This window comes from Lontra canadensis, unplaced genomic scaffold (genome assembly GCF_010015895.1).
Source record: "Lontra canadensis isolate GAN:19392208 unplaced genomic scaffold, GSC_riverotter_1.0 scaffold7, whole genome shotgun sequence".
Classification (NCBI taxonomy): domain Eukaryota; kingdom Metazoa; phylum Chordata; class Mammalia; order Carnivora; family Mustelidae; genus Lontra; species Lontra canadensis.
In genome coordinates this window covers 21,411,372-21,428,440 of record NW_022631001.1, presented here as the reverse complement: position 1 = coordinate 21,428,440, position 17,069 = coordinate 21,411,372, and the positions used below count along the sequence as shown (strand labels likewise).

The following is a 17,069-nucleotide window of genomic DNA, read 5'->3' as shown; positions in this document are numbered from 1 at the left end:
GTCAATTACAGTTTACAACTACAGGATGAGAATTCAATTTGAACCAAAAATACAAGAAAATCCCAAATAAATCAGATTTAACCTATTAATTCTCTACCTTTAATACCCAGACCAGAGTTGTGTTAGATGGCTGATTTAAATGCCACCTATTTTGGGGATGCCTGGAGGGCTCAGTTGTTTATGCACCCATCTGCCTTCAGCTCAGATAGAGTCCCACATCGGCTCCTTGCTCAGCGGGGAGCCTGCTTCTCCCTCTGCCAGCCACTCCCCCTACTTCTGCTCTCTCTCTCTGACAGATAATACAATCTTTAAAAAAATTGTTTTTGGCCAAGTTCCTATTTCCTAACTTCATTACACCAACCTGCTTCTAACCTAAGGCTTTATCCATTTAATGTTATTATTGTGCTTAGTACACTAAGAATTACATATGTAAAAAGTGCCTCAAGCTTCTTGTTATTTTTTGAAGTCATGCTGGGAACTGAATTTAAGTTGTTCACTATACCTATTTTAAAAAAGCTTCCAAGCATTAGAAGAGAACCAATACTGCTACAAAATCCATGTCAATTACTAGACTACAAAACAATCGAATTAAGCAGAAAAATTTATTGGAGAACTCCCTAAAAAGCTTTAACCTGACTACTGTGTTAAAATGCAAGATTCACGTAGTCATAATTATATGAAAACAGGAAACTACCCAACTTTGGAATTCTATTTTGATCTAAAGATGAGATTTAATATGCAAAATATATTTTTTTAAATCCCAAATTTGAACTAGTCCGAAGGGATTTTTATAAATAAACATATATTCAAATTATACCCAAAACTCTTACCACTACCTATAGAAACTCTTAAAATAGACAACGGACGCTAACAATCAGTGCTCTGCTCTCTCTCTCCTTCCATTGCTGGCTCTGTTTGCTCTAAAACATTCCTTCACTCAGGTATACTAGATATACCCCTCCAAAATACCATTCTCTCTCTCTCTCTCTCTCTCTCTCTCTCAGGATGTAAGGTGTTTACACTTCTGCTCTTAGCCTGGAATGTGTTCTGCATGGCTACCCTAACTATTCTAAGACAAGCACAGAATGAATAAACAACTGTGATATATCCCTACAAGACAATACTATTTAGCAATAAAAAAGAACAAAGTACTAATTTAACTACATAAATGAACCTTGAAATGATTATGCTTTCCAAAAGAAGCTAGACACAATGGCCACATATTGTATGATTCTGTTTATGAATAGTAAATTACAGAGACAGAAAGCAGACTGGCAGATGCCACCAGCTGGGTAAAGGGAGAATGGTGATTAAAACTGCTAATGTGCAGGGTATGCAGTACAGGATTTCTTTATGGGGTGAGGAAAATGTCCTGGAATTTGATAGCAGTGGTGGCTGCACAACTTTGTGAATATACTAAAAACCACTGAATTGTATTAAAAACAAAAATAAGGGGTGCCTGGGTAACTCAGTGGGTTGGCCGCCCAACTCTTGATTTTGGCTCAGGTCATAGTCTCAAGGTGGTGAGATGGAGCCTAGCTTCGGGCTCCACACTCAGTCTGAGATTCTCCCTCTCTCCCTCCCCATGCCCCTCACCCACTGATACATGTGTGCATGCTCTCTCTCCTGAATTAAATAAATCACTCTTTAAAAAAACAAACTAGGGGCGCCTGGGTGGCTCAGTGGGTTAAAGCCTCTGCCTTTGACTCAGGTCATGATCCCGGGGTCCTGGGATAGAGCCCCGCATAGGGCTCTCTGCTCATCGGGGAGCCTGCTTCCTCCTCTCTCTCTCTGCCTACTTGTGATCTCTGTCAAATAAATAAATAAAATCTTTAAAAAAAATAAAAATTAAAAAAATTAAAAACAAACCAAAACAAAAACAAAAATGATGATGGCTTGGATAAGAACACAACTATAAAGGGGATGAGGAATGGTCACACTGGATACACTTTGCATGGAGAGCTGTTTGGATCTGCTGATACAGTGGATGTGACAGGAGAGGAAAATGAAAAGTCAAATTTTGTGACCCAAGTTTTAGATCTAAGCAGGTGAAAGGATGTGACTGCTATTAACTGAGATGGGAAAAATATGTTGCAGTGGAAAGGGTAGGTCAGATTAACAAGCAGACTGACTGACTCTGACTAAATAGATTCTAAACTCTTGTGTTGCACTCTCTGTATCTGAAGTTAATTTAGACTTTGGTGAAATGGAGTATATCATCCTATCTATTATGTTGTGGAATATGATTTTTTCTAGTCTAAGGGCTGTTCAGAGTTAAGACTTAGTGAAAGGGATTAAACCTTTAGGAATCAATTGAGCTGACAGTACAATATCGTAACAAAACAAAACAAAAAAACAGACAAAACAAAAACAAAGCCAAGCACTAGCATCATCTTCTGCCAAATATCTGGGTCCTAAAGAGCACACACCAGAATGATCTCCATCACAGATCGCAATTATGACCCTCTATTATCATTTACTACTTCCCCATATCTTTTTCCCACAATTTGGAACTCCTTACGAAACTGCATTGAATCTATTTCCATGGCACAGCACAGTGTGAATATAGCAATTCTTTATAAGTACCTATAGTATATGATTATAGGGCCCACCAATAATATTCCATCTTTTTTCATTTGAATCCAAATTAATAGGTGACAAAACAGGGAGAATAATGGAGTATGACAGTATTTCTTTTGGGGGCCAAGAACCTGAAGGAAGACATTAATGAGTAATATCAACAGCAGTAGTATCAATAACAGAAGTTAACATAAGTAATTACTATGTTCCAGGCACTACTCCAAGCACTTTACTTGAACTAGTTCATATAATCCCAATATAACCTGATTAAATAGGTACTATACTTACCCCTCATTTTATAGAGGAGGAAGTGAGGACACTACAGAGAGGTAATTTGCCTAACATCATGGTTAGTACAGATTAAAGGCAGGACTGAATTATAGTCTGACTTCCAAGACCATCTTCTCAATCAATCACTGTACTATACCAGCAGCATATGGTTTAGAAATGTCTTTGACAGAATGACAATCATTTTGGATACATGAAAACTCGACACACTGTTTATTTAGAATTTGGCTTTTTGAGAATGACTGTCAAACCATTACAATTCTTAAAATATTTATTGATGTAAAATTTACATACTTTGAAAGTGTTCTTAGTGTTCAGTTAATCAGTTATAACATTTTGGTTGCTTTCAAGTTTTGGCAAGTATGAACAAAGCTGCTATAAACATTTGTTTGTAGGTTTTTGCGTGGACATAACTCTTTAACTCCTTTGGGCAAATACCAAGGAGTATTTGGTTCCTGGATCATATGGTATTTAATTTTACAAAAAAACCATCAAACTGTATTCCAAAGCAGCCATACCATTTTGCATTTCCACGAGCAATGGCTGAGAGTTCCTGTTGCTTCACATCCTCATCAGCATCTGCTGTTGTCAGTGTTCTGGATTTTGGCCATTCTAATAGGCGTACAATAGTATCTCATTTTAATTTATATTTCACTGAGGATATATGATGTGAACCACTTTTCATGTGTATATCCATACAAATATATGTGTATATTTGCCATCTGTGTATCTTCGTTGGCAACGTGTTAAGGTCTTTGGTCCATTTTATATCAGGTTTTCTTTTTCCCTTTTTTTTTTTGAAGATCTATTTATTTTTTTTAAAGAAAGAAAGAGAGCGCGAGCAAGTGTGAACAGGGCGAGGAGCAGAGAGAGGGAGAAGGCTAGCAGATTCCCCGCTGAGCAGGAAGCCCAAGGTGGGCCCAACCCCATGACCTGGAGATCACAACCTGAGCTGAAATCAAGAGCTGGATGCTCAACCAAATGCCCCTCAAATCAGGTTGTTTTCTTATGTTGAGTTTTAAGTGTTTTTTATATATTTTGGATAATAGGCCTTTATCAAATACATCCTTGGTAAATATTTCCTCCCAGTCTGTGGCTTAGCTTTTCATTATCTTGACAGTTTACAGAGCAGAAATTTTTAATTATAACGAAGTCCAGCTTTTATCACTTCTTTTTTTCATGGATTATGCCTTTGGTGTTACACCAAAGAAGTTACTGCCAAACCCAAAATCATCTAGATTTGTTTGTGTTATCTTCTTGGAGTTTTATAGTTTTACATTTATAAGGAGGTCTATAATTAATTTTGAGTTAATTTTTGTTGAGGGTGTAAGGTCTGTATCTGGATTCACTGTTCTGCATATGGATATCCTTTTTTTTCCCCCCAGTATTACTATCTTTTCTGCACTGTACTGCCTTTGCACCTTCATATGGGCTTATTTCAAGGCTCCCTATTCTGCTACACTATGTATTTGTCTAGTCTTTTTGGGTTTGGTTTGGTTTGTTTTGGTGATCTCTGCATCCAACTTGGAGCTCAAACTTACAATTCTAAGATTGAGAGTCATATGCTTCACTGACTGAGCCAGCCACGTGTCCCTATATCTGTCTCTTCTTTTTACTAATACCACACTGTCTTAATTACAACTTTATACAGGTTGTGAAGTCGGTTAGTGTCAGTCTTCTAACTTAGTTTTTCTTCAATATCATGTTGACTACTCTGGGCTTTTTGCCTTTACATATAAAATTTTTTTTTTTAAGATTTTATTTATTTATTTCACAGAGAGAAAGGGCACAAGTAGCAGAGAGGCAGGCAGAGAGTGTGGGGGAGGCAGGCTACCTGCTGAGCAGAGAGCCCCAAGTGGGGCTCGATCCCAGGACCCTGGGATCATGACCAGAGCTGAAGTCAGATGCTCAACCAACTGAGCCACCCAGGCGCCCCTACATATAAATTTTTTAAAAAGTTTGTCAATATCCACAAAATAATGTGCAGGAGTTTTGATTATGACTGCATTAAGTCTACGGATTTTAAGTTGAGAAGAAGTGACATTTGGACAATATTAAATGTTCCTATCCACAAATATGGAACATGTCTCATTTTATTTAGCTCTTCTTGGGTTCTTTCATCAGTTTTATATTTTTCCTAAGATAGATTTGTTCATATTTTATTTGATTTATTTATTTTATCTGATTAAGTATTTCAATTTTGGGGGAGATCATATAAATGGTATTATGTTTTAGATTTCAGATTCTACATGTTCATTGATGATATACAGGAAAGTAATGGACATTTGTATATTAACTTCATCTCCTGCCACCCTGCTATAATCACTTATAAAATCCAGGAATGTTTTCTGTTAACTCTTTCAGACTTTGTATAAAAATGATGAACATCTCATCTGCACATAAAGACAGCTTTATTTTTTCCTTCCCAATCTCTTCCTCTTAATCCCTTTACTTCTCTTAGGACATTAGCTAGGACTTAAGTATGATGTTGAAAAAAATTTTTTGAGGATTTCTGCATCTATATTCCTGAGAGATACTGGTCTAAAGTTTTCCTATCTTGTAACATCTTTGCCTCATTTTGTTATGAGGGTAATCCTGGCCTTATAAAATGAGTCAGGAATTATCCCTATTCTATCTTCTGAAAGAGACTGAAGAGAACTGGTATAATTACTCCCTTAAATGTTTGGTGGAATTCACTAGTGAACCCATCTGGGCTTGGTGCTTTCTGCTTTAGGTTATTAACTACTGGTACAATTTCTTTAATAGAGAGAGCCCTGTTCATATTTGTCTATTTCTTTTGGTGAGAATTTTGGCAGATTCTGTCTTTTAAGGAATTCGCCCATTTCATCAAGGTTACGAATTTGTGGGCCTGGAGTTGTTCATGGTATTCCTTAATTATCCTTTTGATGTTAACAGAATTTGTAGCAACGTCCCTTTTTTCATTTCTGATTATCACTAATTTGTGTCTGCTCTCTCTCTTTTTCTTAGCTAGCCTGGCTAGTGGGTTATCAATCTTAACTAATCTTTTCAAAGAACCAGCCTTTGCTTATATGAGAAGTTTCTTCTAAGTATTGCTTTCACTGAAAATTTTCAAGCACAAATTTTGATATATTTTATTTCCATTTTCATTTAATTAAAAATAATTTAAACAATCTGTCTTGAGAGGTCTTCTTTGATCCATGTGTTATGAAGACATGTATTAGCTAATATCTAAACATGTGGGAATTTTAAAGATCTCATTCTATAACTGATTTCTAGTTTAATTCCATTTTGTAGTCTGAGAGCAGACACTGTATATTGTCTAGGTATTAAATTTTCAGAAGATCAAATATAGAAAATTCCTTTTTTATGGATCTCTATTTTTATAAAAATATTCCATTTGATTTTAAGTTGCAAAGTTCAGTTACATTTTAATTTTATCAATCATTTAGAAAAGCTGTCTTACAGCTTAAAAAAAAAAAACCAGAATTCTAAAGTCTAGATAACTTTTGTCATATAATCTTCTTTTCAGAGTTAGGCAGAAACATGTTTCCAACACCAGAAATATCCCAGAAAATTAGCATTACTTTAAAGAAATAGTTTAAAGAAAGGGAGGCAGATTTTTCATTTCACTAGTAAAAAACAATATTCATCAATGAGAGAAAAATATCGAGGTATACTCTATTAAACAGAAAAGTCAAAATTCTACTTGCTTTACTTGCTCTTCACTAATTATCTCACTAAGGCAATTTCTTGCTAAAAAGATTTTTCCCTCTGTAAACACCCTAATCCTACAATTTTAGAAAATGTTTTTAATATCTATCAGTTTTAAGACAAGAATTTCTCTGCAATATAAAAAAGCAAATGTTCTCACTTCTATAAGCTCAGTTCTATTTTCCCACAATTTGTATTCACTGATCCTGGCTCAGTGCTTGAGAGAAATACTTAAACAAATCAATCCTTTAAATGTTTAATTCTATCTCCCTAAATTTCTGCTGGATCAAGTATTTTCAGTTCATTGAATCATCTTCTTTGTGGTTCTTCACATACAAGACTTACTCTACTATATTAACGTTCTTCTTAGAGTTTGGCATACTAATCTAAACACTCCAGGAAGGATGGCATCAGGGCCAAGTAGAATAATGTCGTACATATTATTTGGGGCACATAATGTATTTAATGACAACTAAGATCATTATTTTGGCGACAGGCAGGAAAAATACAATGCTTTTTACATTTAACATTCACAAAATTAAGAGACTTCTATGGATAAGACAGTCACCATATTTGTCAAAAGTAGTACTATTGTATCAATTTAAAGGAACTGAAATGCCACGTCACAGAACATGTCAAGTATATGAAGCACAAACAGACCAAATTGAGGACTTGTGGAAAACTATGGTACTTCCCAGAAAATACACATATTAAATAAAACTAAGAGCTACTATTTACAATAAAAGGGACTTCCACAGGTGCTTGAAGCTCATCTACAGATTCTAGAGACTATATTCATTAGTATGACCACAATTGCATAGCATCATACTTAATTACACAAGTTGGTATGCAATATAAATTTATATAGTTCTCAAAATAACTTTACTATCATGCTCATTTTAAAGTGCAGGAAAGAGAATATCAAAGAAATTAAGCAATCTGCCTTCAGAGGGTAAGCAACGGAACTCAGATTTATACACAGTTAACTCTAAACACATCTCCTAAACACCTCTCTAACATCATCTATTAGGGTATGATATAATTAAAACACTATGCATTAGAAATTGTTTAAAGCATTACAACAGATCAATAATAATCATAATTATTTTTCTCTGTCACATTTTCTTCGTCTACAAAATAGGAGAGAATATCTCTTAAATAACTATGCAAAGTTGATAGAGGAAATAGTAGAAGTGGTAAGACATGAAAAGAATTTCAATCAGTGTATGTATTCATAGGGAGAAATGGTAAATGAATTTCACTTCAGGACTACTTTGATAATTTCCATTTAGTAGATTAACTATATGGAGAACCATAATGATTGATGGGTGCTTATAAAACATTCCCCTATAAACTCATTCAATTCACATTTATTCTTAAGGCATGAAAGTTGAGCTTCCCTGACCCAAATAAATACTCTAAATTTCCACAGATTATCTCTTTAAAACATTAACAACCACTATCAAAAATCTGCTAAAACTCAAAATGAGCAAAATCAGAGACTGAGTTGAAATCAAGAAGTTTTCCATAAGCCAGTTATACATTCACTAGTTTTCCCTACTTTAGTTACAGATTTATTTATAGATCCTGATCATTTCAAAATTAAGATAAACTGTGTATATTAATGGAATAAATTCTAAATTATTACACTGTAAAAAACAGAATATTAGAGACACAAAGATTCTTCTTTTTAAGATTTATTTATTTGAAAGAGAGACAGAGCATACAAGAGCAGCGGGGAGGGACAGAGAGAGAGAGAGAACATCCAGCAGACTCCCTGCTGAGCAAGGAGCCAAAGGCAGGGCTAGATTCCACAACCCCAAGATCATGACCTGAGCTGAAATCAAGAGACGGAGGCTTAACCAACTGAGCCAACCAGGTGCCCCAGAGATATAATGATTCTGAATAATGATCCCAGTGTCATTGACTAAAAAATAAAAATTTTATTTTAAGTTTTACATGAAATGTTTTCACTCATATCTATCAATACAAATAAGATACAAATAATAAATGTTTTCACTCAAATCTATCTATCAATACAAATAAGATACAAATTATAAATACAAATAATTTACTTAAAAATAAAATATAATAAAAAATACAAATAAGAAACCAAGATTTTTTTAAAAAGGACTATGCCCAAAAAAGTCCAAAATATTCCTCAGATTTCTTCAGAACCCTAATAAAGAAACGTATGTAAAGATTAAAAATACACTAAAGTGAGAAAATAAACTGGCCAAATTAAAACAATTAGAAATAAATAAATAATATCTAATAGAAAATTGTAGCTAGATAAAAACCAAATACTGCTTTTCTTGTATTTCTAACAATGGATTTTTCTTTGCATTACCTTTTGTCAGATTCCAGCTTCCTAAAGTGTAAGGTACATGTGCTGATATGGACCACCATGTTAAATGTGTTTGTTTGAGAAATAATTAAGGGTCCACTATGGGTATTGTGCTGGGCACTAGGCTAGGTCCTGGCAAGTCTCCAATTCCACAAAAAAAGGACTGACTTAGCCTCAGAGATTATATTCTTATACAGAAGAGATTAAAGAAACACACAAATAAATGTGAAAAGATTCCAATAAAAGATACCTGACAATGCATTTCCATGAAGAGCCATCTTGATCATCCTGTTCTTCTATATACATTCTGACATTATGATCTTGGTCCAACTGGTACCAGTACATGAGACCATCTTTGTCTCGGCCAATTGGTTGGAGACGCATGGTATCAGCATCCTCCTCATTGATAATGTTCTTGAATTTGAGATTGTCATCAAACTGACACTCGCAGAGGTACTGGAAAATAGTCAAAACATGGTTTAAAATACCCCATTACCTAAATGTGGTATGTTTAACCACAGAACTAATTCAGAGATGGGAGCAGAAAAAAATATGTATAGTTTATCCACCTTTCACTATCCTCTCCCCACTTTTGTACAACCTGTTTAGAATAAGCAATTTAAAGAGATATTATTTCAAGTTAACACTTTTTAGTATTACTTAAATTTACAGGTTTAATATTATCAATGACACAAAAATCATGTTATATTTCAAAAGCACTGTATACTAGTCTCCCAAATTTTATTACATATAAAATTTTCAATGATTCTTTCTATTAAAGCTTTTAGATAACATTATTCTTGAAACAACTATTGGTGAATTAATTAAAATAATTGTAAAAGATAATAAATTCATTACCTTTAGGAGTGCTAGTTTGCATTCAACACTCATTTCAAGATAGCCCTTCTTCTCCATCTCCCATGCCCAGGTGCTATTAAACTCTTGGCATATCTGTCAAACAAAGTTAATATCTTAATACATAAAAGCAATTTATATTTACATTGGTATTTTATTGTATAATTATGTTAACTATACTTATTTATACATATTTATAATGGAACAAGTTTATAACAAATACATTCCAAGCCAAACGCATCCTTAAATACACCAGAAATGCTTACTTGTGACTAATGACTGAATTTAAGGTAGGCAGTGATCTCTAGAGCTCTCTCCTTTGCTCTCAAGAATTTTATACATGTTTTATGGCACATTTTCCCAAATGCAAAAATTATCTAATTCCCCTTCCAAATGGCCTAGAAGTTCCTTGAGGACAATAGTTTATTTATCTCCATGCCTAGAATAGAGGTAGGCATTCAAAAATCATGTCAAATTATAGGCACATTTTTAAAAGAGAGATTTTACTTTATTTATTTGAGAGAGAGAGAGAGAATGGAGGTAGGCGGAAGCAGAGAGAAAGGGAGAGGCAGACTCTGCTCTGAGTGCAGAGCCCAATGTGAGGCTCAATCCCATGACCCCAAGATCACGACTTGAGCTAAAATCAAGAGTAGGATGCTGAGCTACGCAAGCCCCCTGTAGGCACATTTTTTAAAAAGCCATTCCCCACCTCAATGTCCTCTTTTTTTTTTGCATAAAGATCCCTTTGTTTGGCATTTGAGACTTTCTAAAATGTGACCATAACTTACAATTCTAGGTTTCTCTCCCTATACAAGCATTTCAGGCAAATCAGAGCCACTGTAACAATCTGAGGAAAGAAGATATGGATAACCACACCACTCAATAATAAGGATTAATCAGGAGAAATGCCATGGGTTGTATGACCTCTGTGAGCCAGTTTCTTCAGCAATAAAAGGGGAACAGTAACAATACTGATCTTAAATGTTACAAACAGGCATGAAACATTATACAAAGTGTCTAGTGACTCCATGCTCTTTGCTCTAATCCAAGAGGTAAGGAATATAATGAAGGTCAAGAGAGAAGAACCAACCAAGGGACAAGATTATTTGGGAGCTTGGGCAATTAGCTAGATAGGCAGGCAGGAGAAACATAAGCAGGCCAAGTGGAATTGCTTATATAATCACATTAACCTAAGAATAAGACCAAGCTGACCCTTCTAGGAATGTTGCCCTTTTCCTGTTCAGCACCAGTGTAATCGTTTTTTACCAACTATATAATAAAATCATACGAGATTATTGTTAGGATAGAAAGTGAAAATAAGGCAAGCAGTAAAGCCAAGAACGACATAATGATTGTTAGGACAGAAAGTGAAAATAAGGCAAACAGTAAGGCCAAGAACGAAAATATGATTATCATTAGTCATTAAGGAAATGCATATTAAAACCACAATGGAATACTACTTCATATCCATAAGGACAGTTGTATCAAAAAAGAAAAGTAAGACTCGCAGCTCAGTGATCTCAGGGTCCTGAGATCCAGCCCCACATCCGGCTCTGTGCTCAGCTCAGTGGCGATTCTGCTGGAGTTTCTCTCTCTCCCTCTCTCTCTACCCCATCCCAAGCTCACATGCTGGCGCTCTCTCTCTCTTGAAAACAAAAAATAAATCTTTAAGAAAAAAGAAGAAAATAGTAAATGGTGTGAGGATGTGGAGAGACCAAAATGCACAGGTTGTTGATGGGAATATAAAGTGGTGCAGATGTTTCATTAAAAAGCTAAGCAGTTCCTCAAAATGTTAACACTGAGCTATCACGTAACTTAGCAATTCCATTGCTAGGTATTTATACAGGAACAGTAAAAATACATGCCCATGCAAAAATGTATATAACGTTCATAGTAGCATTTTTTAGAATATTGAAAGGTGGAAACAACCCGCATATCCATCAACTGATAAATGGATAAATAATATATGGAATATTCAGGAATCCATACAGTGGAATTTTATATAGCTATAAAAAGAAACGAAGTACTGATACAGTGTACAGCTTGGATAAACATAAAACACATTATGCTCAGTGAATGAAACCAGATACAAAAGGTTACATATTGTTTGGCTCTATGTATATGAAACTTACACAACAGTCAAACACAGACTATAAGTTTACTAATAGTTACCAGGGGGAAGGTAGAGGGAGGACAGGGAGTGATTGCTAAGAGCAGATTCCTTTTCAGAGTGATAAAATGTTCTAGATTTAAGATAGTGGTTATGACTGCACAACCTAATGAGTATAGTAAAAAACGCTGAATTGTTTATTTTAAAAGGGTAAATGTCTGGGGCGCCTGGGTGGCTCAGTGGGTTAAAGCCTCTGCCTTCCGCTCAGGTCATGACCCCAGGGTCCTGGGATCAAGCCCCATCAGGCTCTCTGCTCAGCAGGTAGCCTGCTTCCCTTTCTCTGCCTGCCTCTCTGCCTACTTGTGATCTCTCTCTGTCAAGTAAATAAAATCCTTAAAAAATAAATAAATAAAAGGGTAAATGTCATGATATGTGACTAATATCTCAATTTAAAACAAAATCAGAGGGATAATCAAGAATGGACAACCCAGTATATGACTTGGATGAAGCACCTACTGAGTGTCCCGCTTTATACCATACCCCTGAAAGAAGAGGATGTTGGCTGACAATCTTAAAGGCTCAATCTGAGGGTGGGAAAGCTCACAGTCAACATCTGAGAGAGGCTGAGAATGAAAACAGCTCCAACGCCTGCTTGACAACCCAAGAACCAAGGCATAGCCAATGGCTCATGTAGTCAGATACCAAATACAAATGAATAACTCTTAATTATCTTTTATCATGTGAAAGGGGAGAAAAGTGAAAGCGAAAGAGGGGGTAAATAAACAGATAATTAAGACAGAGGCCTCTCTGCCTCTATCTTAAGGTATTTTACTGCTTACCTTCAATTTACTAACCTTCCTTATTTATCGCTTAGGGTACAAAACATTTGTGCTGATATTCGGAGGTGAATATGCTACTCATTTGGTTCTTTAATAAGGCAATACAGACATATTATTGTGCCATTTATAGAAAAATAAACCTCGAAACCTAGTATCATATTTGCCCAAATAGCTATGACCTATTGCTATCACAAAGTAAAGATTGTAAAATTAAGAAAAAAAAAAAAAGAATAAATGACAAATAATTATGCAGGACTATATAAATCTACACGAGGGGTCAGCAAACTTGTTCTGTTAAGGGCCAAATAAGAAATAATTTAGGTTTTGTAGACCATATGGTCTATTTTCAACTATTCAACTCTGCTGCTGTAGTGCAAAAAGCAACCACAGAAAATACATAAATGAGTAAACTTGGCTGTGTTCCAATACCACTTTATTTATGGATAAGGAAATCTGAATTTCATATAATTTTCATATGTCAACCATTCTCCAAACCCTTTAAATATGTAAAAAACACTCTTAGTTTTCAAGCCATACATAAGTAGACAGCAGGCCAGATTTGGCCCATGGGCCTATGTTTGCCTAGAGTACCAGAAACTGTGTCTATGAGACTGTCTATAACAGCTATTCTTGGATCCTTGTGAGACAGGGAAACTAAAGGGACCCCTTGAAGAACTGCTTTTTTTCCTGCTTCTATTCCTTTTAGGATCTACACCCTCACCATACACATCTTATGGAACAGATAATGTATGTCCTCCTTGTAAAGGTCAAGGAGGTAATGACTTCTTTGGAAGTCTTCCAGCACAATAGATAATATCTAAGGAGTAACCAGGCAGGGTCAACATGAGTGCTTTCCAAGACCCCTGACTGGCACCGGTACGTAAGTGACTTGTGAGGAACATCTAACACTGAACTTAGTCTCCGGATGCCTGAGAAGACACGTGAACCAGACAACAATCCTCAATAAAAACCCAGACCCCAAGCAAGACTCACTCTCCTTTCCTTTCTGAGTCTCCCAGACGCTCTGTCTATATCTGCACTCTCTCTACATCTTTAATAAACTCTGCTCTCACTTCCTTTTGGCTCACATTTGATTTCTATTCTGCGCAAAGCCAGGCGGCTAGAAGGGAGTTGGGTGGGGGGTTGGGGTAATTGCTTGATGGGCATTAAGGAGGGCACGTGACTTGATGGGAAAAAAGCGGGGGAAAACGCCAAGGACCCTCTTGGCTGATCCTGAGAGAACCCCTCTGGGTCCGAGGACCCAGCGACCAGCCTGCATCACTTGAAGGAAGAGGATCCTTATTAGATTATTAATTCATATTAACTCCCCATGCCCCAACTTGATTCTAATCAGTCTTGCAAATATAATTTGGTTTTGCATGCAATTTCTCTTTAGAGAATGTTCCAGTATTTAAAACATGAACATTTTTGTATAACGTTCATATTTATCACCCTAAGTTATTGTTCCATAATACTGGTTTTATGTTTGATTCTCTCTAATCTGGTTAATGAGAGGTCATATCCTGTTGTATCCCCCTGCATGGTGCCTAAGGAACAGTCTTTCTGATACACACATGAAATCAAAGTTCTGTGCCTGCAAGGCTGAATGCCATTCAGGCCTCTTGGCCATGTGCCTGCTGCCATTCCAGTAACCCCTGGGGGGGGGGGGGGGGGCTGTTTTTTCCCCCTAATTTACACACAGAAAAACAAGGATGAGGATGGAAAATGGGGGGGAGGGGCAGATTTAAAAGTCCACATCATCTCAGTATTTACAGGAAAGGTGGTTTCACATGCCTACACAGCAAATACATAGAATTTATCTCAGCGAGATCATTAACACATTAATCTTGGAGACATATAATCCTTCTCTTTTTGACAACATTAAAAGAGGGTCGGGTTGGGGGGGGCATTAAAAAGGGGAGGGATGGGGTGGAGCAAAGAACTGTAAAAACCCTCAGCATGAACATCCAAACCCCTGAATTAAGAGACTAAATCTGCCCCCCCCCAACTCATGTTCACATGTGCGCTCTTCCTCTCAAGTAAATAAAATCTTAAAAAGAGAGAGAGAGAGATACTAAATAACTCTAATGGCTTCTTGCAGTCTCAGGACTTGTCCCTGGAACCACTCTGCTCCTGAGTTCCTGTCTAGAAAATTCAAGGTTTCCAAAATAATTTACTGTGTTTTCCAACCAACACCTGATCTAAGTCCCTGAATTCCCTTTTCCATTTATTTTAAAAATAAACAAACAAAACCTTACAATTGTAAATCTTCTCTGTCCCTTTGAGATGTGTATGTATCTCCTATAAGAGTGTCTTTCCCAAGGACTGGAAAGCCATTCCTTTGATTTATAATCATCAGGAAGGATAGGACCCCCTAGACTCTGTGGGAAGGCAGAAAGTTTATCTTTTCAAAGTTAGCAGGCACAGAAGGCCTAAACAAGTTGACTGACCAACTTTCAGACCAATCCTCAAACTTACTTGTTGTAACTGTTCCTTTCTCTATCCTCCTTTTCCTCCCTCATTTCCACTTCCTGAAACCCTCTGACTCCCTTTTAAAATACCAGTCACCTCTGGACAAACTGGAATTGAGCTCAGCTCCTTCTCCTACCACAATAATTAGTGAATAAAGTCTGTCTTCACTGCCTTTAATTATCAAGGCGGAGAGGGGCTGTCTTCGGATACCATTCAGATGAAAATCTCGATTTTATAATTGAGAAGCATGTTAAGTTTATAAAGAGATTAATTTATCTGGAGATTCCACCAATATTTACTGAGTACCTACTCTATGGCAGAAACTAGTCAAGGAGCTGGGATACCATAATGAAGCAGTCAACTTGCTATCATAGAGCTTATGTTCTAAAAGATAGTACAGCAGGCAAAAATAAGAAAATATCAAGTAGAGACAAATGCTATGTTGAAAACAAAACAGTAATGTGCTACAGAAAGTTTGTGTATTACTCCGGTTGGGTGCTCAGAGAAGGCCTCATTAAAAAAGCTGACATTTGACATAAAAAGTTGAGACAGAGAAATCAGCCACAAGAAGATGTGAAGTAGGAATGCTCCAGGCAGAAGAAACAAGCTAGCACAAAGGCCTTCAAGTCTGGCATATTAGAAAAACAGAAAAAAAGATCAGTACAAATTAAGCAGAACAAAGGGAAAAAAAAATCAGTACAAACAAAGCAGAACAAAATTATGGCATAAGATAAGGTTAAAGAGGTAAGCAAGGGCAAAATTATGGAGGCCAAGGTAAGGAATTAAGATTTTATTTCAAATAAAATGGGAGGCCAATGGAGGATTTTAAATGGGGGAATAACAAAATCTGATCCATGAATAGCTGCTGTAAATGGACTGTAAAGGGGGAAAAATGGAAACTTGGAAACCAATTTTAAGGCAAGAGATAATGATGCTGGGGCACCTAGGTGGCTCAGTCATTGGGCATCTGCCTTCAGCTCAGGTCGTGAACCCTGGGTCCTGGGATCCAGCCCTGCATTGGGCTCCCTGCTCAGCGGCAAAGCCTGCTTCTCCCTCTCCCATGCCCCCTGCTTGTGTTTCCTCTCTCACGGTCTCTCTTTCTGTCAAATAAATAAATAAAATCTTTCAAAACAAACGAAGAAAATTAATCATAACCAAGAGGTATAGTTTAAAAAAAGAGAGAGATAATGATGCCATGGACTATGGTGGCAGTAGTGGGAACAGAAAGAAGGAACTGTATTTTGGGGGTAGAATTCAGGACTTTTTTTTTTTTTTAAGATTTTTATTTATTACTTGACACAGAGAGATCACAAGTAGGCAGAGAGGCAGGCAGAGACAGAGAGGGAAGCAGGCTCCCCGCCGAGCAGAGAGCCCGATGCAGGACCCGATCCCAGGACCCCGAAATCATGACCCGAGCCGAAGGCAGTGGCTTAACCCACTGAGTCACCCAGGCGCCCCGAATCCAGGACTTTTGGACAGAACATATGTGGACAGTGACTGGAAAGGAAAAACAAAGGTGACATCTACATTCCTTAGCTTGAACGAACAAAGGACGAAAAGTACTTTAAACAAAGGTATTAAGATAAGATAATCCCTCGGAGAAAGGAGCTGATAAGAGGTCTGTTTTGTACCTAACAGAGTCTGAGGTGATCCATACGACATCTAAGAAGTATCTCCCTCAAAATCAGTGACTGAGCTTAGGACTAGAAGCTTAGGATTCCTGCTTCAGAGTTCTTTCCACTGAATCATACAGCCTTCATACAAACCTTTTCAAATCTGAGTCAAATAAAATCTGAGTGCTGAGAAGTCAACTTATCTTTATACCCCTAGCTTGTAACAAAGTATGGGACCCAGCAGATACAAAACACGTATCTAATGAATGAAT

General features: G+C 36.7%; 1 protein-coding gene across 3 annotated transcripts in view; it reads right to left on the bottom strand.

Annotated features, from left to right (window-relative positions):
- The window catches only part of RSF1 (remodeling and spacing factor 1), a 156,716-nt gene that overhangs the window by 59,841 nt on the left and 79,806 nt on the right, over positions 1-17,069 (bottom strand). For all 3 annotated transcript variants that reach the window (XM_032852988.1, XM_032852987.1, XM_032852989.1), the window contains 2 exons: positions 9,767-9,859; positions 9,159-9,364 (listed from right to left, as the gene is read on the bottom strand). In XM_032852988.1, the coding sequence (XP_032708879.1) occupies positions 9,159-9,364; positions 9,767-9,859 (299 nt within the window). The remainder of the gene's footprint in view (positions 1-9,158; positions 9,365-9,766; positions 9,860-17,069) is intronic.